At 39.9% G+C, this 27,896-nt stretch overlaps 1 protein-coding gene and 1 long non-coding RNA gene across 2 annotated transcripts; one reads left to right on the top strand and one right to left on the bottom strand.

Annotated features, from left to right (window-relative positions):
• The first annotated feature begins 6 nt into the window (after window positions 1-6).
• LOC307015507 (uncharacterized protein) lies at window positions 7-26,568 on the top strand. The gene is made up of 22 exons (XM_079644162.1): window positions 7-254; window positions 2,488-2,565; window positions 2,682-2,747; window positions 3,800-3,951; window positions 4,046-4,130; window positions 4,957-5,134; window positions 6,572-6,707; window positions 9,040-9,151; window positions 16,938-17,036; window positions 17,251-17,307; window positions 17,417-17,485; window positions 17,576-17,665; window positions 17,743-17,852; window positions 19,890-20,379; window positions 20,876-20,968; window positions 21,078-23,264; window positions 23,587-23,734; window positions 24,073-24,190; window positions 24,296-24,455; window positions 24,871-24,972; window positions 25,449-25,535; window positions 25,908-26,568. Exons 1-22 carry the CDS (start codon window positions 129-131, stop codon window positions 26,046-26,048), a joined length of 4,884 nt encoding a protein of 1,627 aa, XP_079500288.1. The 5' UTR covers window positions 7-128; the 3' UTR covers window positions 26,049-26,568.
• Window positions 26,188-27,623, bottom strand: LOC307015522. The gene is made up of 2 exons (XR_013801563.1): window positions 27,215-27,623; window positions 26,188-26,942 (listed from the first exon to the last, which is right to left on the bottom strand). It is a non-coding gene; the product is annotated as an uncharacterized lncRNA (long non-coding RNA).
• Between the last annotated feature and the right edge of the window lie 273 nt (window positions 27,624-27,896).

Below are 27,896 nucleotides of genomic sequence, written 5' to 3'. Positions count from 1 at the left end.
TGACCCGCCCATGACGATAGAGAGTCAACAGTTTGACAGATGTTGGTTCAGGATCACCATTCAATGCCAAAAATCGCAGGAGGGAGTGCGGGTTGTTTGTGGATTACTCTGCAGCACAGGAGCGAAACATGTCGGGAGAAAAAGGGACGAACCCGTGCAACAAATTTCAAGCCAACATCTTTAATAAAAGTAAATGTCAAAACTGCTTCAAGTCCCGCGAGCTGCATCTGCTGAACGACCATGACATGGAGCAGGTAACGTTACACTTGTATTAATATCATTAATGCGACACCACACTTAGTCAATTCTTTAAAAAAAGTAAAACGGCCTTTCTAACAGATTAAAATATGTGATATTTTGAAATGATTTCTGTTACCCTTATTCGACGTAGTGGTCTGTTTCTTTTGTTACTAGCATCCTCTTTCTTAACGTTAAACTTTACATTTTTACTTCGGCAATGTTTGTTACTTTTTTCAACAAAAAGGTGATTTTATCCTAACATTGCTTATTATAATGAAACTGTCACCTCTGTTACAACTCAAAACATATGTTTGTAACTCTTATTCGACATCGTTTTCCAACATAGCCTAACTATTTTATGGATGTTAGCATCCCTAATTGACCGGATGTTTGCTGGTTTCCTTAAATTAATGTTCAATTATGTATCTGTTTAGTCCAAACAACGTTTAAAATGTCTGCTTAGTTAGGGACTGTACACAAATGCATTGAGAATAATGATTCAATAAATATATTTAAAATTGAGATTACTCCTGTTTTGATTATTTATGTTGTATTTTATTTGATTAATTCTGGAATAAGTTGAACCAACCAAGTACCACATGTTGAGATATAAGGGTGTGGATGGTGTTGTTTTTGTTGTCATTAAGTGGGTCTGAGTAAGATATTAATAATGCAAGGTAGGCGGGTCGTTCAAATAAAAAACTGAAATATCAGTTTCGGCCTTCCCTCCTCAGCCTGGTCATTTTTAAACAGTCCCTTAATCCCAGTCAGTTTGGAAGTATTATTGACATAATTTACTTAAGGTTAAACAAGAAGGCAATTAACAACTAGTGAAATTAATCCTTAATTAAAAGCCCAAGAAAAAGCAGTTTAAGTAAAAGAACAGAAGATTTAAAAGCCAAATACATAAAAAATAACAATATAAGTATTTGATCTGTTGACACATGACTCATGTCAGGAATGATTTGACTAACATGTCACGTTTAGTTAATAATGTTGAAGCTACTAGCAAACAAAATGTAAAGTATTACATCTCTTTGAATAAATTATACATTTAGTTAACTTGGGTAATCATCTTGTCTAATATGTAAAAAATAAAGACACATATTTTGCAATCTCAATAGCCCTAGGTGATGTATTCAAATTCCTAGTGATAATTGATTCGTCAAAAGATGAAATGGTTTTGATTCATTTTAAATGTGCCTGGGGCTATAAAAGAGCTATTTGAGATGGTAGAATCTCAAATGTTTTCTCTTTACTGGATATGTCAAATAATAAGGCTGATCAAATATCAAAATGTTTTCTCAATCCTCTTTTTGGCGAAACATTCCAGCAGAATCGACAAGTCTTTGTGCTCACATTAAGTGTCTAAACTCTTGGTTTACCGCCTCTGAAAACATTGCTCCTGCAGGTCTGTCATGTGCAGGTGATGTAAGGAGTACATCATGACGGCTTCCTGCATGCCTCACATTGTTAAAATATGTTATTACTGTCTGTCCCCCTGACTGGTTTCACTGTGCCCTGTAATTTCAGCACCGTTGCTCAACATTGCACATGGCTTTACCCTCAGCTGTGCACTCAGAGAAAAAGCTGTCGTGTTGAACACTTTGCGAAACACATACACATACATCACTTTGTTAGAGAAGCATACAGCCAGCGAGTTTTCAGCACAAACAGACAGCAATACAAAAATCAAAGAGGCCTTATCTGACATTTAATAGACCAAACCAAATAAATAATAAGGTTGATTTGTGTTGGTGGTCTACCCAAACAATACTGTATCTGTTTGGGAAGACCACCAAAACAAAAGCTGAAAACCAGCAAAATGAAGTGTCTTCTTGATCAGTTATCTGGGCCACAGCTAGAGATTAGTTTGACTATTGATCAACCTGATTATTCAAATGACTCCCACTGTTTCTAAATCACCTCCTAAAACTACCCACATAGATTAGATTTGATCTACTTTGTTGAAACACCTCAGGGAAAATGTGGCTTTGGTTAATCCCAGCAAGGTGAATACAACACATCATAGAAAAACAAACATTAATAACCATAATCGACCGTGAAACAATCAAAAAACAAACGGAAATATATTTAAGTACAGATGGCAGGAACTGGAATATGTTTGATATTTTAGCTGGAATATTTTCATAAACCATTGATTGATTATATATAAACAGTTGTCAATCAATACTGCTGTGTGCTCCAACACCCCAGAGGCTGAATGCTAACTCCACTTTTCTCCAGGCAAAACCCGTCTATGGAGGCTGGCTGTGTTTGGCGCCTGAGGGAACAGATTTTGCCAACCCGATGCAGAGGTCGCGGGTAGGACATGATTACACAAAGCTGAAACACACTTTTTATTTTATACATCTTTATCAGGACTTTTTACTCAAGACAAATGGTGCTGTGGTGATTTTATTTGTCTTGTGTTAATACAGAAATGGCAGCGCCGCTTCTTTATTCTGTATGAAGACGGCAGCCTGAGCTTCGCCCTGGATGAACTGGTAAGTGCTCAGATAGTAACACCATTCCCCAACCCAAACAAAAGAACATGTAGAACTGTACAGTAGGGCTCCATCATGTCATTATTTTGTCTTTTTGGAACAAAAGGTTAAATGTCCCCCTAAAACTATAGTAACATTTATAAAATAACATATTTTTCTACAAGCTGATTAATCAGATTATATCAACTTTTTAAATCAACGTTTAATTCTTCCAAACTGAAGTGGTTTTCAGTATGAAAGTGATGTTGTCTAGATGGAGCACCAGGCATACATGGGAAACTAATATGATATTCTTTTCATTGATACCACTTCAATAATTTACGATATTTGTTTGAGCCAAAATAGATTTTTGGTGAAGTGGTTATATAACTATAATTTGTGGCGCTGTTAGACTTTGTTTTTGACTGACCTTAATACAAATGTTATTTTTTAAACCTGAACATGAAACATGTATTTAAGAAGAATATTGGATGTAGAGAAATAAAGGTTGTGAATCATGAAAATGTTATATATTTTTTCAATAAATGTTGACTTTTGGATTTCACATCACTCTGGAATTATTGGAGATGTTTGGAATCAATGATATACAGTCACCACTGGATTCTAATTCTACAAATTGTTTAGTAATGTTGTTCAGAAATAATGTGCAGAAAATACAGCGTTTAAACACAACGAATAGACATGCACATAAAGTCAAATAAGAAGCTGCCCAGCATTCAAATGTTGGTGAAATGCCATAAAAGAAGCTCAAACTATAGGGTTCAGCCCTTGTGTACAGTCAAGCCTGCTTTGTACATGCATCTGCATTTACAGTGTGTTGGGATAAAGCAGGCATGTTTAGGCCAGATGTTGTGTGCAGATGATTTGGGCTTAGGCTGTCCTCTAATGCACACATCCCCCACTCTCTGTGATCCTCTCAAATCTCTTGCACTCCACACTTGACACCACAAACTACTCTCTGTTTAACTGTCAGTCATCGTCAGTCGTCCAAGCAAAAACAATACCGCTAAGCCAGATTTCGTAACTAGCTCTCTCCTCTGCTTTCCCCTCAGCCGAGCACTTTGCCTCAGGGGACGGTGAACCTGAATCTGTGTACAAACATCGCTGATGCAGAGCCCAGGACGGGACAGAGGAACGCACTCGGCATTGTCACTCCAGCACAGGAAATATTCATCCGTGGTGACAATAAAGAGATTATTAATGGGTCAGTAAAAAAAGTGTAAACAAAAGGAAGGAATAAGGTGTCACGGCATAGTAACTAATGACGTGTTTGTGCTGTTTCTATCTTTGTTTACCAGGTGGAGTGATCAGCTCACCGTCTATCTACGGACTGACAAGCCGAATCAGAAGAAGAAACGCAAAGTGGAACCGGTTGCCACCCAGGTAACAAAGCACATGTCAATCAAGCACACGTTGTGTTTTTTCCTGTAGTGCCAATTGATGAACAGGGTACTTGGATATTTGTTTACTAAATGTCTAGGCCACCCATCTTAGCTGTGAAGACATTTCACTGAAAACCTGAAATGTTTACAGGAAAACCTGAAATGCTTCAGGAAAGGTCTGAGGATCTGCAACATGAATGTCCATTCAAATTGGCATTGCTATACATAAAGTGGTTGTTGATGGATTTTGGTCTGGACCAAAGTGGTGCACCAACTATCACTAAAGACGCTAACATTGCTAATACATATCAAACTCTACTGAGCTGATTGCTTTAAAGTTTCAGATTTCCTTCATGTTCTCCAGAAAATTAGTCCCTTTGCATTTGGCTTTCTAGCACTTTCAAAAAGCTTTTGTTCAATTGTATGAATTTTGTTGTGCTTTTTCTGTGTTTTGAAATAGGGCTACAACTAGAGATCTGCTGACTTTGTTTTCTTAAATTAAATCATTCCTACAAAATGTCAGAAAATATATCACAATGCCACAGCATAAAATAAATATTGCAGCATCAGATTGCAACAATTTCAAACGTTAAATATAAATCAGCAAAAGGAAGAAGGACATGGCATTTTTTTCATGAAATATTTTGCCCTTAGACTAGTTGATTTATTTGAGTAATTTCAGCTCTAAATGGAATATCTTTCGATGTTTCGGCTGTTGGACAAATACACCTGTTACCTTGGGCTTCAGGGGATTGAGATCAGCATTAATGAATAAAAGCAAAAGCTTGTCTCAGCATTGTCTTTTTGTTTTTCTTTCAAAACATCAGGAACCTAGTCCAGCAAAGATGGCTGCAACTGATCCAAGTCTACCGTCGTCTGAGAACGCTGCAGAGTCCGCTGCAGAGTCCGCTCGGTGGCAGGAAGACCAGCAGCAGGGCGTGGGAGCGGGTGAAACCCCTGTGTGGACTCTCCCAGACTCGGATACCCTGGAGAAGACCCCTGCAGGTGCAGCAGACGCAAAAACAAACTCACAAACACGCACCCAGGCTTTAATGTCCGTCGGCCAATCATAGCCACTTCCTGTCCTCTCTCTCACTGTCCTAACGTCCTGCAGATGTTCTCACATTTCCAGCTTGTTATTTACACACTTCATTTAAGACACGTTGACCCAGTACTGACTTGTAATCATGGGATGAAGTTTGAGCAGGAAGTTACATAAAAAAAGACAGACAGAAAGACACAGGCAGATGTGCAGGACAACATGTGTCTCTAACCTTCAGGCATCATAAAAACCAAACATGATCCATAAAAGACCTCCTAAACACGTCCTAATAGGCTGGATGATTAGCAGCGGGCAGGTATTCCTCTTTGTGCTGCCAAAGAGTGGACAGAAGCTCCCATCTGGCGTCAGACTTATTGCAGGGTCTGGAAAGGTCCTGTAATAAAGACTGTGCCTATAGGCTGCTTCATTAGAGCAATGTGGGTCATACACGAGGGGTCCTAATCCAAAAAGGGTTCCCTCTTGTCAATGGGTTCCTGGACCATAATTGTTTCACAAATGTGTTTTATGATGACTTTCTTTAGCAGCTTTGTAGTAGAAATCAAACCATGAACCCTTTTGAACAAACTATATAAAACAGACATTTCAAAATGAATCCACTCTGATTTATATCTGGAAACATATTAAAAAAAAAAAAGTGATAGAATTAGTGACTTATTTCAGAAAGCCTTTTATCTTAAACATCTTATATTTTCATAAAACTGCACTGAATAGTTATTTTACCAATGGATTCCATGTGTGATGCTGCAAGGGCTTACGCACATCGACAAACACAGATAATTATCCCCAAGTTCTGCAGTTGTGAAGTCCTTTTGAGCATCTGTCAGATCACTGTTGTAAGGCACTTTAACCCCTTTCCTGTGGTGTGTTAAATAGGTTTGTGTGCATGTAAATAGTATCCAAAGTACAAACATGTGCCTTTACTTTAAGTCATTTCCCTCTTTTGCCGTTCGACATTTCTTTTGCTATTTTTTTATCTATGATTACGTCATTGTAGTTAGCCTCTTCCAATCTTTATTAGCAATTATTTGGTTTGTGGTTCTCTCAATGTTAAAAAAGCAAAAGTGAATGTTTATAACCTAAAGAAATACTTACTATTTGCCCTGATCTAGAACAACTCCTCAAGCTGCTTCCTCTTCCTATCTTAAAGATAATGTCCTGTACCACAGATACTGCACTGTAATACATTACTATCTTAATCAAACTGTTACCAGGACAAACCCTGGCGGTTTTGCGCCACTGGCCTCGTTGTGAACCCTGACATAATGTGTTGTGTGATTGAAAAATAATGATTTCACACGGCTTGAATTCCAACTAACTGTGTTCCTGCTCTCGGTTTATTAAAAAGTCTGAAACAGCTTTGTGTTGTTTTCTATATCCAGGCAACGGCTACCTGTGCCCGGTCTCCTTGGACTTGGTGAGCAGTGGAAACACAGAGCCTGGCAGTACCAGCCAGCAGTCTGAGTCAAACAACATCCAAACATCAGCGAACAACAAGAACCAGAGCCAGGACAAAAGGTAATAAAGGAATTGAAGGTCAATTTCCAGCCAATGTTGGATAATAATATGTGTAAAAACCCTTCTATATGTTGTGCTTGGCAGCAGTCAGATGTTGATTTCTTGCTCTCTGTTAGTAACAGCCTCTAAAGTTCCTTGGCAGAGGAAAAGGGGGTAAATGTGCAAGCAATTAGCACAAAGGACATCCAATGCTTCTCTGCTTTCCCCCCCAGTATAAAGCCGAACAGCCATCACACACCGCTAAACACCAGATCAAAGGCTTGTGCTCTACCCCTCTATTAGAGATCACACGGCCGCATTTTTAAACTTAGCTTACACAAACCCTCCCACTTTGTGCCCCAGCAGCATGTAAACTGGTCACGTGAGGAGATTATTCACTCATTGCCTTTTCGGGAAACAAAAAAACCAAATACCCTCCAAATAAGGCCAGAAATTCCAAAACGCTGCTGTAATTAGATATCTGCGGCATTGTTTCTCAGCACTTTAATACTGACTGTCTGCCTGAGAACGTAGACTTCAGCTGGAATCTAGGTTTGAGGGCATAAAGCTGTATGAACCCACCAGAGGCAGAACTCTATTCATAATGTCCTAAGAGAGTCTCAGAGTTCAACATGTTGTGTTTGTTTGTACAGAATGTTAGTTTGATTCCAATGGGATTATCTTTCGGGGAAAACTGTTTAAATTACAAAACATACCTCAGGGCAGAAGCAGTTTTACCATCTTTGGCGTGAAATACACAAGGGGATGATTTTAGAGAAAAATATCAAAAACATCTATTAGATCTGACAGAATCACACAACACTCAGGGGTTATTGATTTGACAACCCCCACAAATCTGGCTGCAGGGCGTTATGTATTTGACAAACTTGTTCAAGAGCAGATTTTTCAGAAAAAGAGGCGCAACTATGAATGACATAAATATAATTCACTTTTTCGTTTATTCTTAAACGGATATTCAAATGCCAAACATATGTTCATCATAACGCCTTGCCTAAATCTTTCCTAAAAAATTATGAGGAACATGAAGTGCACATACTGTACTGCAAGTGTGAAGATTTAAAGTGCTCTGTGTAACTCTGCCCTGAAGGACTTATTACCCAATACATAAATAAATTACAGATATTGGCTTGCTGAAACACAGTTAGTTTCCAGATGAATGTGCTCTTTGCTTCTGTGTAGTAAAGAACGTAAGTTGGTGCATTCTCATTTATAACTTTAAAAAAAACACACTAATAGAGCTTGTTTTAATACTACAAAACATTTCAGGGGGAGATTCTACAAAATCCCGTCAAGCATCAAATCCATTTTTATCTGATTACATTTTTGAATACTTGTTAATGAAATGGCCCCTGTACTCCTGGCATGTTGTAACAGTGGCCATTGGGCAAAGCAAGATGAGTATTTTTATTTCATTTTCCTTTACATTAGGTGAACCCTAACCTCACAGAAAACCATGTTTCCCATCCCCCACAGTATGGGACTCAAAGGGGATTCCTTTACAAATGTTACAGGCATGGTTATGGCAGGTTAAGGCCCTAAAGATAATATGATTGCATGTGACAGTGACCGCAATATCAGCCAAAACAAATTATGGTAAATTCCTCTATGTTTTTATACACCTGAAAAAGCCTGGATTCAATCCTCAATCATGTATTTTGAAACATCAAACAATGATTAGAAACAATAGTGGCTTCTAATAATCATCTCAAGGATAATAGGAGGGTCAAATATTCTAAATAATAAGATTTGAAAGGTTACGTTGTGTTTTTGTTTGTATGTTAATAATGAATACTCTTTCTAGCAGCAAAGCTAACACATGTGCTAACAAGAAACAGCTTTTGAGTGATATCTCTGTTCTCTCTCTCTACTATTAGTTGATGGATTGCTACGAAATTTGGTTCAGACATTTATGTTCCCCTCAGGATGAATTGTAATAAATGTGGTGTTCCTCTTACTTTTCATCTTGCGCCGCCATCAGTTTGTTGAATACTTTGATTTATGATCAAATTCCCACAAAACTAATGACATTCCAACAGCCTCAGCTCTTCTTTGTGCTTTTTAATTAAATGTTAGCTTGCTATGATGCTAAACGATATGTTGAATGTTATATCTGCCGTACAACAGGATGTTATCTAGTCTCTTATTAGCAACAATAGCAGTGTTGACTCTCAGAAAAAGGATATTCTCCGCTGCACAGGTGCTGTTTGGAGCCTGTTATCAAGCTTTCATCGTCGTGTTCATGTTGGTGGAAATGATGTCAGAAACCACCCGTGTGTTAGCGAGGTCAGGGAAGCCTCATGCTTTTCACTCATTAGTTGGAGATATTTTCCAGCCATGGCAGGTCAACAGAAAGGCTGCTGGGATTGGAGGCCAGCGAGAACGAAGGAGCGAGGACAGCTGTTTCCAGGACGGGAAGGAGTGAAGCTCGCAGCAACCACCGAGAGGTAAGCACACCAAGTACTTATACTATAGTGTACTATCAAGTATCAACCCTACACAGGTAAACCATACATTTATTTTCTGACACCCACATGCCACATAAGATGTCACCACAGGCATTTTCATATCCATTTTCCATATTATCATATTGCATCAGTGGAATGGTTGGAAGCATTGACCAGAGGCTTTTCAAGTCTCTCCGCTTCCTATTTCTCCTAGGGACATATTTCGTGACAAATGAAATAAAAGTACGTTGGTCAATAGAGACAGGAAAATCATTGGTTTCTCCTTTCTGGTAGCCTCGGCCCATTCACAAGAATGCGCTGAATTTCTTCAAATGTGGAACAAGCGTCAACTTGGAGATAAGGACAAACTGATTACAATGTTGTGCTCAAGGGTCACTGTCAACAAAGCTGGAAACCATTTACATGCCTATCAACTTATCATTTTTAACACAGTACAGGAAAGAACCCCCCCCCCCCCCCCTATAAGCATATTAGGGCCCCTTTAAGAAGAACATTTCCTTAACATGTAAAAAAAAAAAACTTCCCCTATTCTTTATTGTAAATCACCTGAATGGTTTTCATTGGACAGTGTCAATATTGAATCCATCCAAATTGAGTTATGGGTCAGTCACCAGGTCTCCTCCCTGTTGGACGAGCTTGAAATACCTTCAGGGTTAGTCACCCAGGAGGTGTGTTTAATTAAACAACACACAGTACATACTTCCAAATCACCAAAGCAACATCTTTGTGTGATTTCTACAAGTTTCTGCATGTTTAATCATTCTTGTTGTAAAAACATTGATTAAGCTCACACAGCGTAGGTTAAAGGAGAGTTTCTTGCTTGGAGCTAAATGAGCTGATAGAAACCACTCAAATGAAGCGGCAGGCAACATTTGGTTATCATTTTAAAAGTGAAAATAGAGGGCTAACTATGGTAAATAACACATCTACAAATAAGCTATGTAATAACTAGCTGTCGGGCACAAACTGTAAGTGTGAATGAGGTCATTATGTTTGGACGGATAGGGGCCTGAGAGGAAGGGGTTGTCACGTTGCTTTGTGGAAATACCTGACATCGTTTCTGAAAAAAGCATATACACCCCTTGTGAAGTGACCTTTATTGTTGTAACTTTGGTACTGTTTTTGTAGCTTATTGTAGGAACATAATTGTCAAACAACTGCCATAGAATTATTTTAAAAAACATTAAAAAAAAATCCACTCCCACCAATTGAATGTTGAATTGTTCTAACCAACATCAGTCCTGATTGCTATTTTAACATTTTCAACCTTCTTTTACACAATGCCACTGCTCTTTACACAACATGCTAGTCTTTTTTCCTCACAGTCTTAGATATGTCAATGTGTTTTTATAGAAAATATATGATTACTAAATGATGCAATATATCAAAACACAAAGAGATACAGAAAGAACATTTTTATTGGAAAAGTGCAGCCCTTAGGCAGGGATCAACAACCTGGTGTTTGGGACATGTTCCTACAATTGAAGTGGTTCAAAATGGCTTCCAAATATCTGTCAAACTGTTGCTATACATTAAGGCCCTGGCCCCACGAGGACGCATACGGCTAAACGCATAGGATTAACGCAATCGCAAAAAAGCTTCCGTCCACACCGGGTCCACACGCAATGTTCACCGGATAGTGTCTGTCCACACGAGACAGCTCCGTTTAGCGCCAACCGCTGGAGAAGCTGCTGTACATATGGAGCTTGTATGTGGCGCTGTAACTTCCTCCACAAAAGCAGCGAAGAAGCATGGTTGTCATGGTTGCCCTTCTGTTTATTCTCCGCGGTGGGGGCCGAGGGAACCGGGCAGAGTCAGTCAACGTGTATTAAAGTTGAAATCTTCCGGACAAAATTATAAAAGTGCCGGTCAAAGGTCTTCTTTGTTATTTATTGAGCTTTAAAACAAATGAATAACGAATCTATATAATATAATAATATAATACATGGAGCCTCTCTTTTTCCTCCCTCTCTTCAGACAGCGTCAGTGTCTGTCTCAAGCAGCAGCTGATCCTGTAATGAGTGACCCGACAGTAAAAAATAAACATATTTATAACTAGGTAATTAAAATAGCTAAGGGTGATGATCTGACTTGAAGTGTGTGTTTTGCTCCGTTCACCGCTGCATCACAGCGGGAGGAGCTGCAGGTGGGCTGCAGGTGAGCTGCAGGTGAGCAGAGCTGCGTGTCTCCGTCCTGTCAGATTAGACTTCACTCGCGTTCATGTCCATATCGAGAGAAAGATAAATAATCTGAATTCAGTGTGCAGTTTACTTTGACGTGGGGGTGAGCAGCAGAGGTGGGGAGAGGCGGGGCTATTGCGTCATCATTATCAGAAAATGATCGTATAGGGCCTACACACGGAGCCGTTGGACCCCCCAGAGCGTTGCGTATGCCGTTCTATCCACCTTGGGACCCGTTATCGTGTCCGCAGTTGTTTACTGTCATATTCGGTCGTCCTCGTGTGGCCGAACGGTCATTATGACGCTAAACAGTAACACAAACGACCGTTTTCGTCCTCGTGGGGCCGGGGCCTAAGAGGTTAAGAATCTAGGTATCCGTATTTTGGCTTAACATTTTATAATGGACTTAGCGTAGTAGCTGAGGTTAAACTTCTTAAACTTAAATTCAATTGACATAAAGTAGGCCATATGCATTAACAAAGCCAACATGATTGAAAGAATTTAAGATAATTGGTTTCAGGGCGACTTCATCATACACAAGAAACCCAGTTCCTGACTGAACTTCCATTTGATAGTAATGACCACGAACAGGAATGGCTGATTAATCTCAAGGTGGGTTTGACAGGATGAACAGCAGTCACTGTTTCCAGCTGCGCTCCGCCTGCCCCGGGCTGGTTTCAACATGATTCACACAACCAGGTGTTACTCAGAGAACAACGCCATTTCAAAGATGAAACTCAGCACAAAGTTGATTTCTTTTTTCATCTGTCAACAAATCAGGACTTGATTTCTTCAAGTATCCTGCATCGTAACAACTCAAGACTCAGTTAGTGTAAAGAAGGCGATGAGAGTTTGGCATGAAACGCGTGGAAGAGTGGATCCTGCCGTGTCAAGGCTTGTGTTTGCTCCGAGCATGTGTGCCAGTGGGAGCGTGTGTCGGCAGGTGGGAGAGAAGTGGTGATTCATTCGGAGCTGCATTTTGTTTGTGAACAGAACTGGTTTTGATGCCTCGAAGGCGTTCTGCCCACCTTTCTTTCCGAGTGTGTGTGTGTGTGTTGTCTGGGAGAGAGCATTCCTCTTACAGACTTTTTCCAGGGAAGACCTAAAACAAGATCATGTCTGAACTGTGACTCTGCAGCAAGTAGTGGAAGTATTCAGATCGTTTACTGAAGTAAAAGTACTAATACCAAACTGAAAATACTCCACTACAAGTAGAAGTCTCAACATCTCAAAGTATTGATTGTGCAATAAAAGTAGTTAAAGTATACACTGCCCCTAATTAAATCTTTAGGAGTATCTGTGACGGTTCGTATTGACTGAACCCGATAAACTCAGTGTCGTGCTTCCTTTTCAAGTGCACACCTGTTTGTGAATGACAGTCACTGTGTGTTGTTTGGGCTAGACCTTAGTGATTAAGGAGGTGAGTTAACATTTACAAACGTCTGTCTGTGTGATGGTATCTAAAACGCAAAAACAAAAAGCAAAACAAGTCAAGATAACCAGTTAAACCAGGCTTATTTCAGTAAGTCAAGCGCTTCAATTCAGAAAACCCTGTGTCAGTAAGCAAGGCCTTTGCCTTATCATTATAACTACTAGGCTACTATGTTTTGTTGTTGCACTAACCGGTACATTACTTTAATATCACACATATGTGTGTGTAAAAGTATGTACGTATAACTAGAAATCTTCCTTAAACATTTAGCTTTTCCCATGTACTGTATTTCCCCATTTGTGAATAATATTAAAAATTGAATAATTAGGATAATAAATACATAATAATATAATAATATTTGTATAGCAGCTCGCATATATATACAAAAATATTTTTCAAATGATTTCCTTTATAAATAATGATAATAATAATAATAATAAAAATAATAAACTTTTTGTATAGCACGTTATTCATATATGATAAATAATAATAAAGTATTTAATAAGTCTAAACATTGGTTTACATTTTTTTAAGATATAATAAACACAGACACATTATACAGGAAAATGATTGTACATATAAATGCAATGCATTGAAGTAATAAACTGGGTGGTTTTAATGGTGATGTGTATTTGCAATGCTATTCTGTATAATGTCCTGAACCTTGAACCTTCATTGGGGGGTAATCGGCAATCGTTAGGTTTGACTCAGTCATTAAGAGCGAAATCACGAGTATAAACAACGCAAGAGCAGTAATGGCATCAATGTCTAGGTCAGCAGCGATCTCACCCGGAAGAGATAGAGGCACAACATAAGTCAGCTGCACTCGGTTTGTTCCTGTGTTTGTTGGTCACGTGACATATTGGGTCCACATCCCACGTGAGGTATGTAAATAAAGTGTGTTCTTTTACTTGGTTAATATTGTTAAAGTAATTACCTTCAGATTGTCCATCGGCCACTTCCGGCCACCTACTTCATTAAGATCACATACAGATTTCAGTGTGTTGACTTTGCAGATGATTTCATATTTAAAAAGTATGATTCTAATAGGGCAACTCATATATACATGTAGTGTAAACTTTACATGTAAACAAAAAAAAAGGGAACTTTATTGGAGGAACCTTCAAAATGGTGAACCCATTTCCTCTAAATATTGCTGTCCTTTTTTTTTTAGAAACAAAAGGTTAACTGTAATTGTTGTTTCATGAAACACCCCTCAAGAACACAGTCTTATCTTTGCCTTTACATTTTCCTTCACATTAAATTCATGTGATAAGTGCTTAATGTTACAGGTCTGTGTTTCAAAGAATTAACTAAATAATCCATGTTTGACTTGAACTTTTATGAATCTTGTAATCCTGGTTGACTTTGTTAGGCTAATTCACAATAAACGCCGCTTCTCTGCACCACATTAAGGAAACACCAGTGGGAGGGTAACTTTGGTATTTTCCAACCTATGTTTTTGTGTCTAAGTGACAAATGGGAAAACTCAATTTTAGTATTAGGTGAAAGTTGCAGTCACTTGTATGTAAAACTGAATAATCAATCAATATGCAGTATGTCTACTAAGAAGTGAATGGATGCGAGAGGACAATGGTGGAAATATGAGCGAGATTTGAAAAGGGGAGTGCTGGGAAGAGTTATTTTGTTGGCATATGAGAAAAATAAAGCACTGGATTGAACATTAAAGCATGTAAACATGTCAGAGTAGAGGCACATAATACAAATATGAACTTGGAAATGAACGTAATAGGGCCCCTTCAAAAAAACATAGGAAGATAGAGTCCTTGTTGAAAATAGAGAAGTAACCCTTTAAGGCTGGTGTAGAAAACAAGAGTACATTTATTTGGGCACAGATGGTGTTCACTGTGGCAGCTGCTAATCTTTGATTAAACAGACAAGCTCATTCCAGAGGATTTGCCCTTTAAATACACTCGGCAGCACATTTCATCCCATGGGAGGATTTATGTGTCTTTGGGTGCGTTTGTTTTGGTAGCCAGGAGAAGGTCAAAAGAGCCTGTCCGGAGTTCATTCAGGCTGAGATTCCCAAGACAGCCTCCTCGTCCTCCCCCACTCTCCACCTCCCCTCCAGCTTTGGGAGGCTTCTTCCCCAAACAGAGGACAGGCTCTGTCTGCAGCGGTCAGCGATTGTTTGGGAAGAAGAAGGGGGAAAAAGCCCAGAGCACTCTGTCCCTCCATGTGTTGTGTCCTTGGATGGTTTTCAATGTAAATGCCAGGAAAAGAAAACACAAAGAATGTTCTGTAAGTGGTCATTTTTCCCCATTGAAGTTGTTATATAAGAGGGAGAATGAGTCCTTTCAAGTAAACAAAATGCTTCTTTAAATAAATGCTTTGTAAATCAGATGTAAAGAGAGATATATTCTCTACTTCTCTTTGCCAGCATGGAAGCTGATCTGAAGAAGCACGCAGGGATTTGGGGACTTTGGGACTTTGTAGCATCATTTTCAATACAAAAATCCATGAAGTATCAGGGATTATGTTGCGTTTAAAACCTTTTCATGCATTCCACATAGCCAAATGCAGTCATCCGTGTGCAGTTGAGTTGTGATGTGAGTAAGAGTTTAACAGGCAGTGTAGAAAAGCCTGTTGGGCTCCCCGCGGTGCTCTACAGCAGGCCTAATCCTTACAGCTGACGTCCCTGCCAAGGATCCAGACTATCGGTTACTCTGCTTTAAGGAATGCAGGCCGCACATACAAACGGCCACCGTCCTGATTCAGAAAACACCTCAACTCTTAAAGGGGCAGTTCATCCTAAAAGCTAAAATATATATTTTTCATTTTTTTTTCAATTTAGACTGTTTTGTGTGAGTTGCATTGTTTAGATACTTACTGTAGAGTATAATGGAACTAGATGAAACTTGGCTTACAAATGCATTGGCAGTGTATCTTTTATTCTATTGGTCCAATAATCGATTGATTTAGTCTTATTCAACTTCCATTTCTTTACTAAATTAGATCGAATCAAGACGATATATAATTCATTTTCAGGTTCATATTTGTATTTGGTGCCCCTCTGTGACATGTCTCCAGGCTTTAATGTTCAAAAAGCTCTTTATTGTTCTCACAGTGCCTGTTCTGCAGCACCTCTTTTCACCCTCTGTCTGAAACCAGAGCCCAGTCCGTTCTGATTGGTTAGCTGGCCGGCTCTGTTGTGATTAGTCAACCGCTTAGAAATGTATCGGAAATGTCCCGCCCCTTCGCATATCACAAACCCATGGGTTTGGAGCGCTGGCCAATAGAAAGTAATGCCAAGAGTTAGGTCGTGATGTCATTATGTTACAGAAGTAAACAAAGGAGTCCAATGGAGGTGATCAGGCAGGGGGAGGGTGTGTGGGTGATAAACTTTTGGGATTTTAGCCTTTTCAGACCATTGACATGCACATAAGAGCTACATAACATACTACAGGAAAGGGAAAACCACAAACAGCTTAAAAGGGCTTCTTTAAATCAACTGATCAATAAGTCAGTTTTTTTTCTCTGGAAGTGTTTCCTTGTACGATGTAAGGGTCTAAGGACAGAGGGTGTCGTTTTCTCATACTGATATTCTGCACAAACTGTGCTGTTGTATTTGCTGTAAAGTGTCTTTACTGTAGGTTGTTTTTTATTATATGTACAGCACTTTGGCTCGACCAAAAATCGTTTAAAAATGTGCTATATAAATAAAACTTGATTTGATTAAGTTGATTAACATGTACAGTATGAGTGTTAATCGACTCTGAATTTCTTTAGTGGAGGACCGCTCTAGTCTCTCTGTTTAGTTAAAATATTCCAAAAGACCTTGTTGTGAACAGCTTTCTACCAAACTATACCTGCAAACGTTATCATCACGCAAAAGGAAAAGCGGATCCATCCAGCTAGCTAACACTCACAGCTTAGCCAAGGAGAACACCTTTCATTGTTACATGTCATGCTGTCAGGAGCATCTTGCTCATGACAAGGTTCCCTCTTCCTTCGATAGGGAAGAAGAAAGGTTCCTACGTGCAGACATCTTGTTCAACACTCGACAGCTCTCACATAAACAATCTAGACTGATAAATAGCACTACATGTAAGAGAGCAAATATGTATGTTTGTCCCTTTTTAAGATAATAAGCACAACAAAGCTTTTATCATCCTATGTTTTTATTCTACAGAAGCTCCAGTCATGTGGAGACATCACCCAGCTCATCGCACCGCCACCCCAGAGAAGAGCCAAGTCTCTGGACCGCAGGACCTCCGACACCATCATGACGGTGAGACACCAAACAGATCATATTTTGTACTAACAATTGCAAAACGAAATACTGATTACTTGTGGATGCAAATAAAAGCTTCATCAGAAGAGGTATTGACAACAACTATTACAAATACATCACAATGAAGCGGCCATAAAGACTTGAAAAGCTTAATTTCCTCACAAGTTAATGTTGTTTATGGCAAAGATGTTAACATTGTGTTTTGTTACAGCCAGATTTATTGAACTTCAAAAAGGGTTGGATGGTCAAACTGGATGTAAATGGGCAGGTAAACCAATCTGTCCTAAATCAAATAGATGTTATTGATGGAATTTTTTATTACATTTGATTCTGTTTGTTTACAACTTCTCACTCATTTGTCTTTTGGTTCCCTCTAGTGGAAGAAATCTTGGTTTGTGCTGTCCGCTGACAGTCTGAGGTACTACAAGGACTCACTAGCTGAAGAGGTATTTTGATATTAATTAAATAGCTTATAGAAATAAAATACAAAGTGTTTATTTGAATACATTCACATATATTTTGCTTCCTCCCCTCAGGCTTCACATCTTGAAGGTGAAATCGACCTCACAAAGTGTTTCAACGTGTCTGAGTTCTCGGTGCAGAGGAACTACGGCTTCCAGATCCATGTAAGAAAAATTTTCCTACACTAGAGAAACCTCAAAATGTTGCATTAACATAAAATGAAGCTTAATGTTTGTTTTAGACCCCAAAGGGTCTCTACACGTTGTCAGCCATGACTTCAGGGATACGTAAGAACTGGATCCAGGCTCTGATGAAAAACGTCCGTCCAGCTAAAGCCCCTGATGTAGCCAGGTAAAGTCAAAATGAACTACTCTTGGTGAAACCTTAAAGCTTCAGTGATTTTTAAACCAAATGGAAAATAAATACTCAAATATATTATTCTAATTAAAATGTATCAATATAACCAGGGGTACACATCACTTTTTTAGTAAGTTAATCAGATGAGTACCAGGAGACAGCGTTTGGTACTCACCCCACATGAAGCGTGGTGTTAATAAGTGCAGTCTTCCTCACTGTCCTCGTCAGTGTCTCCTTCACTGTCCTCTATTTACACTTCTTGCATGCTAGATGATGAAGATGATGAAGATGCACCTCCCTGTCTCTTTTTAAGCCTCCGATTTGCTTTCTCCAAAACGTGTTGCCAAAACTGTGAAGTCCTTGCATTTCCTGAGGCCAAGTTGAAGGATCAAATACTAAGAAATGATCACATGACTTGAAGTCATATCTGATTTCAGATGTGGGAAGTTACTAAGTACACTTATTCCAGTACTGTACTTAAGTACAATTTTGAGATATTTGTACTTTACTTCACTTCGATCTACTTTGTAAAATTAGCTGCACCTTTACCAGCTTTGATAACACTTTAATGATCAATCATTACAAAACATATCCTATATATTATTCTGAAATGGACGATTCTGCACAATGACTACTTTTACTTTTGGTACTTTAACTATATTTTGATGATAATACTTTTCTAATTTTACTTGAGTAACATTTGGAATACAGGACTTTTACTGTAACAGAGTATTCCTACACTCTGGTACTTCTGCTTTTACTCAAGTACAATATCTGAGTACTTCTACCACCTCTGTCTGATTTCAAACTCTTCCATTAACACCCTGAGTAAGTCTGCAGCTGTGTGTTTTACTCCACTTTGGTGTAAATAAAACTGTAGCAGCTTGACCACAGAGCGTAAACGTTGTGATCAGCTGATTTTGCGCAGTTCTCCAGTGTGAGGAGTCTCCCACTGCAGCCAGTTGGCGGAGTTTTGGCACAATTCTGTTGTTCATACCGAAGTTAACCCTGTCTGTGCACACGGTGAACAACTCTGTCGTCCAGTGATAAAGCCTCTGCCTCCTGTAAAGCTTCACAGGTCCGTCAGTTATGTCCTGCGCGGCTCGGCCAGCACCCAGGTCAATCAGTCATAGAAAGTCTGAAGATTTCTCGCAGGGAGCGAAACGGCAATGTAGCTGCTTAATGTCTTTGGGTTTTCTGACATGTCTCGTAGTTTACTCCATTGAGTGTTGACAAGAAACACGTGAAGACGAAATATGTGTTTTTGTTTGGATGTTTTGAGGTACGCAAAGGTGCGTAGTGACACAAGTGACGTTACTCAATTCAGATTTTTGTACCTGCGTACCAGTTATGTGCACCCCTGAATATAACAGTGTGAACAATATATTATTACAAGAACATTTACTGCATAACGTAATACAAAATGTATGTAATCAAGTTCTGTCTTATCTATTGGGTACATTTACTTTTCACCACTGTACGCTATAGTTTTATGATCTACTGTCTAATTTAATATCACATTTTCAAATAAATATAAATAAAAATTGTAATTTACTGCTTGTACCAAAACAATTTGTTTGATTAACAAAAGATTGGGTGGTCCGACTTACAGTCAAAAGAAGAGTTTTAATTTGTTAACTGTCAAAAGCACTGCAAACACAAAACACTGCAAATAAAAAAAACACTGGAAGAAGCTCAACTGTTACCTGTTTCCTGCTTCCTGCTCGTAAGTGTTTTGTCAATATATTTGAAATGACTCATTTAGTTACGTTAGTTGTTAGATGTGTTTTTGAATTTGCATCGTGTCTCAAACTGCTGTGTGTTCTTCCCGAATGGAAATGTTTTTGGTATCGTGTTTGCACCTGTCGACCACCGCACATTACCATTCAGTGAACAATAAGCATATCCCTGTGTTTTGAAAGTATTTTTTTACATTTCCTTTAGATTGTGTTACCGTTGTACTGCTCTAATAAAGAGAATTGAACTGAATGTTTCATCCACAATCTAATCATTACTATGTGTTGTGATCAGTTTACCCGGCCTCCACAGTCCACTTGAAGCTCTCCCCAGACCAGATGTGACTCAGGACTCTCTGCCCACTGACATCTCCTCAGAGAGAGACCCTCACCCAAAACACAGCAGTGTGATGGAGAGACGGAGGGAGGGACGCAACAAAACCTTCGACTGGGCCGAGTTCAGGGCTCAGAACAAACCCGCCCTGGACCATCAGAGGACTAAAGCTCTGTGCCCGCTGGAGTTAGGAGAACTGGAGAGGAGGAAGAGGAGGGAGGAGCGGAGGAGGAAGTACGAGAGCATGCTGGGCTTCCCTCTGGGATGGGAGGCGATTGGAGATAAAACAGCAGATGGTTCACTGAATCCGAAATCACAGCAGAAATTGGTGGAAGATATCGACGAGTGCTGGAAGCAGGTGGAGAAGACGATGTTCAGAATGGACAGGAGTATCCCGCTGTTTCCTGAAACTGAAGAACCTGTGGAGCTGCTGGACAGCTACAGGACGGGGGTGAGTGCTGTTGTCACATTTATTTTTCCTATCATTTGGGCTGTGATAAAGCATGTGGAATACCTTTTTCCCCACAAATATTGGAATTTAAACCTCTAGTTCTTTACTAAAGTGTGTATTTAAAAAATATCTGAAACTTAAAGGGGCCCAATAAAGCTCTTTGGGGTTTCCCCTCCCCTGTAGCGTGTGATATACTGGAGGTATTTATGAATGTAAATGTTCTGAAAAGGTTCAAATCCCAACGTTTATGATCAGGACTGATGTTGGTTAAAAGACTCAACTTAGTAAAAAAGGAAAATAATATGAATATGTAATGTTTTTATCCTCTAAGCAACAAGGGTCAAATATTGCTACAACTCATAACATCATTTGTGAACTGGATTTTTCTCATCCACAAAGGAGGAATCCAACTCCTTCATGTTTTGATTTCATCATTGTAAAATCTCAACATTTAATTGATTATTATTTATATTCATTGAATGGTTTCCCATTAAAGATGGAGGATCTGCAGGCCCAGCTGGCAGAGTCCGAGTGTCGCAGGCTGGAGATGGAGGCTCAGCTGACTGCGGCAGGATGTTATCAGCAGCAGGTCGGCCACACGTTGCATCTTTATCTACTTCCTATTCTGTTCCTATTTTTTAAGTTTTCATACCCACAATGCTTATTTCTTTTAACCTATCTCTGCTGTCTTCCCTTAGCTGGACCCTCCTCTAACTCCTGAATCGGTTTTCTCCCCATCGGACATAAATGTAAAGACACTAAACGGATACGCACAGACCCTGAAGGATGTGTGCACAGAAAGCAGAGAACAGCAGAGCATTGTCAGCATGCAGGAGCAGCTCAGCTTTGTCCCGCCTTCATTAAATCCTCAAGCCCCCAGCATCTGGCTGCATGACGCAGAAGGCAACTTCACAGACCTGGGGGATTTTCTTCCTGAGACAGAGGACACACCTGTTTTACTATCACCTGCATCAGATAGCGAAGACTCATTTTCTCAGAGTGACGGACAAACAGATTTAAACGTTGGGACATTGAACCACCAGAATCAGCTGGACAGAAGTGAGCAGGCTCCCGGTGCAGAAACACAAATACAAAACAGTGAATCATTGGTTCTGCAGACGCTGGAGGAGGGAGATGACAAACATCTGAACGGCTGTGTAGAGCAACACCTACCGTCAGACCCGGAGCTGGTGAGGAGACTTTCCCAAGAGGTGGAGCTGCTCACCAGCCAGAAGGAGGCTCTGAACCAGCGCAACCAGGAGATGCTGAACCAGCTGACAGAGGCAGACCGAGAGATAGAGAGGCTCAAAGTGGAGCTCAGCAGCAGGTACACTGAACCCCATCACCTCCCTGAAGTAGAGCAGCTGGGACAAACAAGGGTGGACGTTCTGGAGATGGAGGTCAGCTCAAGAGAGCAGCAGCTCCTGGAGGCGCAGACCTTAATCGCCTCCCTGGAGGAGAATCTGAGGGAGACGGAGGCCATGCTGCAGCTGAATTCTCCAACAGAGGGAGCTCCACAGGAGAGTAAGGGGTATCTGCTGAGATGTTTCGAGGCTACCGAGGCAAAGCTGACGGCGTTGGAGAAGCAGCTAGAGCAATCAGAAGCAACCTGCAGGGAGCTCCAGAAGCAGAACGCAGAGCAGAAGGGAGCGGAGACATACTACCGTGAATCAGCTGCAGAGGCCAAGGCAGAGGTCAGGAGGCTGAGTGAAGAGCTGGAGAAGAAGGAGAGTTCGAAAGATGGAGATAAATGTGTTTCTGGTGAAGAAAGGATACGGCAAGTGATAAACGGGATGGTCGTGAGGTTGAAAGCTTTGGACAAATTAATGGAGGTGATCGAGATGTTGGATTTTGGTTCGGGAAAGGAGGAAGAGCTTACAGTGGAGAGTCAGTTAAAGTGGGAGGAGCAGTTTTGGAGATTACTGCACGACAAAGTGAAAGTACACCCCTCGGAGCTCAAAGAGGAGAAACCTGTGGAAGAGCTTCTCAGTGAGGTGACAGAAAGTATGATGGTGGAGAAACAAATGCTGCTGTCAGGGCATCGTCTATTTTGTGAGACATGCCCAGATGAAGGCAGGGAAAGTCTAACAAATCTGGATATTAATTGGAATACTTCAAGTGAGATGGGAACCGAGAAGACGGATGAAAGTAGGATATTTGATTGTACTAGCAAGCTGTATGAGATGGGACATTTTAGAAGCGTCACACAGATGAAAATACATTTTCTAAATCACCTTGCATCCTCTGTTGGCACCTCAGCACAGGACAAACTCCAGCTGACGGCTGACCTTCACTTTTCTGAGCATCCGATGTCTGGTTTCATTCAATCTGCAGCGACTGAAGCGGTGCACTTTTATCATTTAGCCAGGCTTCACTCAACATACGGGAGGCAACTAGAGGAAACAAGACAGAAATCGCTCACCTGCAGCAACTGTGTCCGCCTAATGGAAGAAAACAGGGAGCTGAGAGAAAGATTGTCAAACATCGAAGCACAACAGTTGTCAACGGGGGACAAGATAAACACAGGTTGCCAGACAGAAGACGCCAACCAAGGAGAATCAGACATTGAGTTACAGGAAAGTATTCCAGATGAAAGAGGGGAAGAAGAGGAGATGGTTGAGTGTCCAGAAATCCCTCTTCCATGTGCTGAAGGTCAGTTTGGAATTGAGGAGAGAGCAGATGAAAATGCAGAGAGAAAGGATGCATCTCATAAAGAAACGTGTCCTCTATGCTTGGAGTCAGAGAAAGAGGTTTTACTGCTGAGGAGAAAAGTGGAGGAGCTGGAGGAGCTGCAGGTTGTCATGGAAGAGGAGATGAAAGAAGAGCTTCATGGGAAAATGAGTTCTGTTCAGACACAACATGAGAAGGAGTTGGAAAAACTGAAGGTAAGCAAAGCACAAGGGGTTTACAAACACAGCTTGTTCAGGCTTAAGAAGCCCTTAGTTTAAAGATCATTTGACCCATCCCTCATAACAGACATGCATATCAGATTTTAAAGTGATTTCATTCGTGTTAAAAGACGTAAACCAATGAATAACAACCATTTTCCAACATGACACAGGCTAATCAATATTTTGTAAGTCTTTATTTATTTATTTTGACTGGCTGCTTTCACCCAAAAAGTTTTAACATAATATAGGTGTGAAAGAGAATGACTTAACACCCTGAAGGTAATGAGTATGTCACTCACATGAACATCTCCTCCAGGCCACATGTGAGCGCGGCTTCACCTCCATGGAGGAGTCTCAGCTGAAGGGGGTGGAGGAGCTGCAGCATCAACACCAACAGGAAGTGGAGCGCCTCCTGGTGGAGAGAGACAGGCTGCTGGAGGAGGAGAGCGCTGCTACTGCCACTGGTGAGGAGCTGTCAAAACTGCACTTTAAATCCCACATAATAATGCCACATGTTTACCATCGCCTTTTTAGATCTCATTCATTTTTAACTTTATATTTTCATAAAGGCTTTTATTCTTTAGACGTCTGGTTCTTAAGTTAACAAAGACACAAGCTGAGATGACTTTATCCTTAAGCCCTGAGCTCCTCCATCCTGTGTCCACAGATGAAGCATGTTTTTTATGTGAAAATGCTTTATTCAGTTTGGTTTTTTGTATAAACTCTGTTTCCTTTTTTGAATAAGCTTCAAACTATCACCATGAAAAGTAAATGATTTAGCTCATTATTATTCTTCTTTCAGCAATTGAGGCTATCAAGAACGTCTACCAGCTGGAGTTGGAGAGGGAGGTGCAGAGGAGATGTCGCTCAGAGAACAGCAAAGGAAACACACACCTGGAGGACATGTGCAGACAACACAGGTACATCTTCTATGTTGTCCAAAACAAATGTGATATTTTGACATGTATTGTGACTGTTGTGTACAGATTGCAGTTTATTTAGAATATTTCTGTGTGTTTGTAAAGTGAGGAGCTGGCCTCGTACCAGCGGGAGCTGGAGGTTCTGTCCCAACAGTTCTCTCTGAAATGCCTGGAGAGCGGCCATCTTGTGCAGGCCCTGGATGCTGAGAGGAAGGCCTTGTGTCAGTGCCAGCAGGAAAACCAGGACCTGAGGACCAGGAACCAGGTGAGAGCTGCGATGCACGATGGCTAATGGTTAATACCCGCAGAGAAAATAATACATTCTCAAAGCTGCCGCAAAGGGTAAAATGCTTCCCCAACTGCACTGCCTAGCAAATAGTGTCTTAGTCATTTACATAGCTTTACAGGAATACTTAACCGATAAAAAAACATTTTTTTAAACAAGCCGTGTTATAGTTCAAAAAAACGTTATTCTTTTCACATGGTGACTCAAGAATTGAAGTGTTTCATATACAGCATACCTATATCTCACACAACGCGTGCAGTATATCCAGTCTTTTGCTCATTACTTTACAAACACATGACTTTTGACTAAAACGGCCGATGGGCTATTTAAACACATCAGAGTGTGATTGAGATGAAAGCCTCATTGTGGTCTTGTTTCTGATGTTGTCCTCCAGGAGTTGAGCGGTCACCTGGCAGCAGAGATCACCAGACTGTGTTCTCTAGCGAAGCAGGACGCTCTGCCGCTCAGTCAGGGGATGGACCGGTACGAAATGGAGGTAAGTCTTCTCTTTTAAATAAGTCTTGTGTGGAGATGGAGTAAGATAAAATAATATGAAATATGAAAATATTTATAAAGTTTATACAAAAGGACCGTGTTATTTCAATGTTTTGTTGTTTTTGTTGAACAGTGGCTGAACATAACTGATTGCAATTTATGAACTGTCGGGACAAATATAGGGATAAAATATAAACATTAAAAAAGTGTAAATGAATGGATATTAATTTATTTTAGAGACTGATCGCAAATGAAAGTAAACATAAATGTAGTAAATGTATATGCATAATGAGAAGTCATCTGAAAGACCATAGCCAGAGCATCCGACCTTTTAAAATGTAAGATGTTGAACTCTAACTAGTTCATTAGTCAAAGCCAGTAAGCTCTGCAGTATGATTTGATCTCCAGTGTTCACTTAAGTTTTAGCTCTTTACTTTTGATGGTGGAGACATAAAGCTGTTATTATTTTGATCTCAGATAACCCTTCGGGTGAAGGAGTCTGAGGCTCAGTGTCTGAAGCAGGAGATCACATCTCTGAGGGATGACCTGCAATCAGCACAAAAGGTGAGCATCTGAAGTGATTTATTACCGCTTTTGTTTGTAAAAAATTGTTTTGCCAGAAACCACATGGCTTCACTTTGCAAGGTCGGCCTCATACATTCATGAGATTTTGCCGTATATTTTCTACTTTTATCTCTGGTAATATTCAACAAATGTTTTCTGGGAGATGTACCACTTCATTAGTGAGTTTTTTCATTTGAATTCTTAACTTCAATCTTACATTTCATATGTTTTTTCTGAGAATATAACCTACGTAATTTCTCTAATTTACCCTACAGAGGCCCTTTACAACGTCGTAAAAATCACACATATACAGTAGCTGGAATAATAAATAATAAAGATTGAGAATTAAACCTAATGTCTGTCATGTTTCAGGCCAAGAGGAACGCTACCAAGAAGTACAAAGACATGTACACGGAGCTGAGCATCACATGGGGCAAAACAGAGAGAGAGATGGACGAGCTGAGAGAAAACCTGAGACTCGCTCATCACGCTCTGGATCAAACTTCTCCCTAAAACCATCTGTTTTTAAAATCGAAACATAACATTAGTCTTCACTGTAACATGTGGTTTTCTTCCTGTATTTTCACCCACAACAAATGTATTTAAAACAAACAAGTTATTGTTTAATACATCCAATAACTTTCATCCACAATCTTACTTAACACACCTTTTTATTTTTTGTTTTTAAAGATGTTTATATTGTGTCCCTACTTTGTATTATGTCTGAGCAATTATTAACCTTTTTCACACTGAGTTTGTCATTTAAAGTCATTTCTGCTGCAATGGTGCTGTGAAATGTCATTTTAATATTTCCCAAATAATATTATTAAAAAAGTGTTAATTTATGTGTATATTTTATGTGTACAGCCATATCGTTTTTGTAACACTTTCATCTGAAATATGTATACTCTTAACCACTGCTGTCTGCCCTCATTTATTATCAATTAAATTGAACTAAATCTAAAGATGTGTTGCCGGTACACTGCAATAATAAACAGATGTTTTATTAATAAATCACATTTGCAGAATTGAATTGGTGCCATATTTCATTTAATATTTATATTTAGTGCCGGTTTGCACATGAAAGATTAAAAGTCACAGTTAATACAGTAATTGGAAGGAAAAAAATGTATATCTTGCGAAGATACAGCCAAAAAAATAGATCAGGCTATTGTTGACAGGATTCAGCACTATTTCTGGCTGAAGAAGAAGAATGTCAAGTTGTTCGGAAAAAGACCGAGTTCCGATTGAAGATTTCAAAATAAAAGCCCCAATTGACTTCCAACGTGGGACAGTCGGGCATAATATTGTGGGGTGTAGTGCCGAGAGAGGATAGAAAGGATCCGTCTTGTGTAAATATGACGTCACGTTCTCGTTGTAACTCTCGTTGGAGCGGCTCGGAAACACCTACAGCAGTAACATGCAACATACACATTAATGCAGAAGTAATATTAATAGAGAAACATCAGACATAATAGTAAAACACTGAAAGGGAACATTGTATTGCACCAGCTATCTTGGGACTTTTATTGCGACAACGTTGTGAATAAAAAATAAACCACAGTGTTGGTGATCTAGAGTGTTGTCATTCTTCTTTGAAAAGCAAGACCACTAACACCCTATTTCAACAATCACACTCCCTGTCATTGACATAATTAATAGATGGTTTAGCTTCTCACCATGATTTGCTGTGGCCCACTGATGTTAACGATCGTAACTGAAAGGCTGCCTGCCAAACGTAAACATTCAGCCACGTGACTTGCAAACTATCGCGAGAGTTTTACACTAGACGGATCCTTTCTAGCCATAACCAGGGAGGAGGGGTGCGGGAGGAGACGAAAGGGAGGATACACGCGAGCAGACTACGCGGAAGTGTTTTCACCACTCGCGTATAAAAGCCCCGCCCCCACCTTCACAGCTGGTCGATTTCAACAGAGGAAAACCGACAACTGGAAGATGAGTGGAAAAGCGTCACATAAATGTATAAGTGCTCACAGCTCCGTGGGAATTATTATGTGCAATTCATTTCTAAAAGGCTTCACATTACTATAATTATATTTGTATTTAAATGTAGGCTACATTTTACACCAAAACGGAACATAAAAAGCAGGACCAACCATCATACATTGAATTCCTTGACTAACAAGAGAAAGATTCATTCATTTAAATAAATATTTAACCAGAAATGGACCGGTTCGAAGCGGTTATTCAGTTAAGCCCGATGAGAGGGGATACAGCTGTTCACATGTCATTAACAGACGTCGTCTAAGAGTGACGTTTGAGTGAACGAGGACATCCCAATTAATACCTGAGGACTCCTCTGTCCTGCGTCACCTCCTCGTGTCTCTCGCTTGCATCTTA

Source organism: Notothenia rossii (assembly GCF_949606895.1).
Source record: "Notothenia rossii genome assembly, chromosome: 8".
Lineage (NCBI taxonomy): Eukaryota > Metazoa > Chordata > Actinopteri > Perciformes > Nototheniidae > Notothenia > Notothenia rossii.
This window is presented reverse-complemented; position numbering and strand designations above follow the sequence as displayed.

Excerpts from the sequence above, each read along its gene's own strand:
- LOC307015507 (XM_079644162.1), top strand. The coding sequence starts at position 129 with ATGTCGGGAGAAAAAGGGACGAACCCGTGCAACAAATTTCAAGCCAAC. Across the intron at positions 5,135-6,571 it reads CCTGGAGAAGACCCCTGCAG|GCAACGGCTACCTGTGCCCG; the intron begins GTGCAGCAGACG and ends TTCTATATCCAG. Across the intron at positions 24,456-24,870 it reads ACCTGAGGACCAGGAACCAG|GAGTTGAGCGGTCACCTGGC; the intron begins GTGAGAGCTGCG and ends GTTGTCCTCCAG.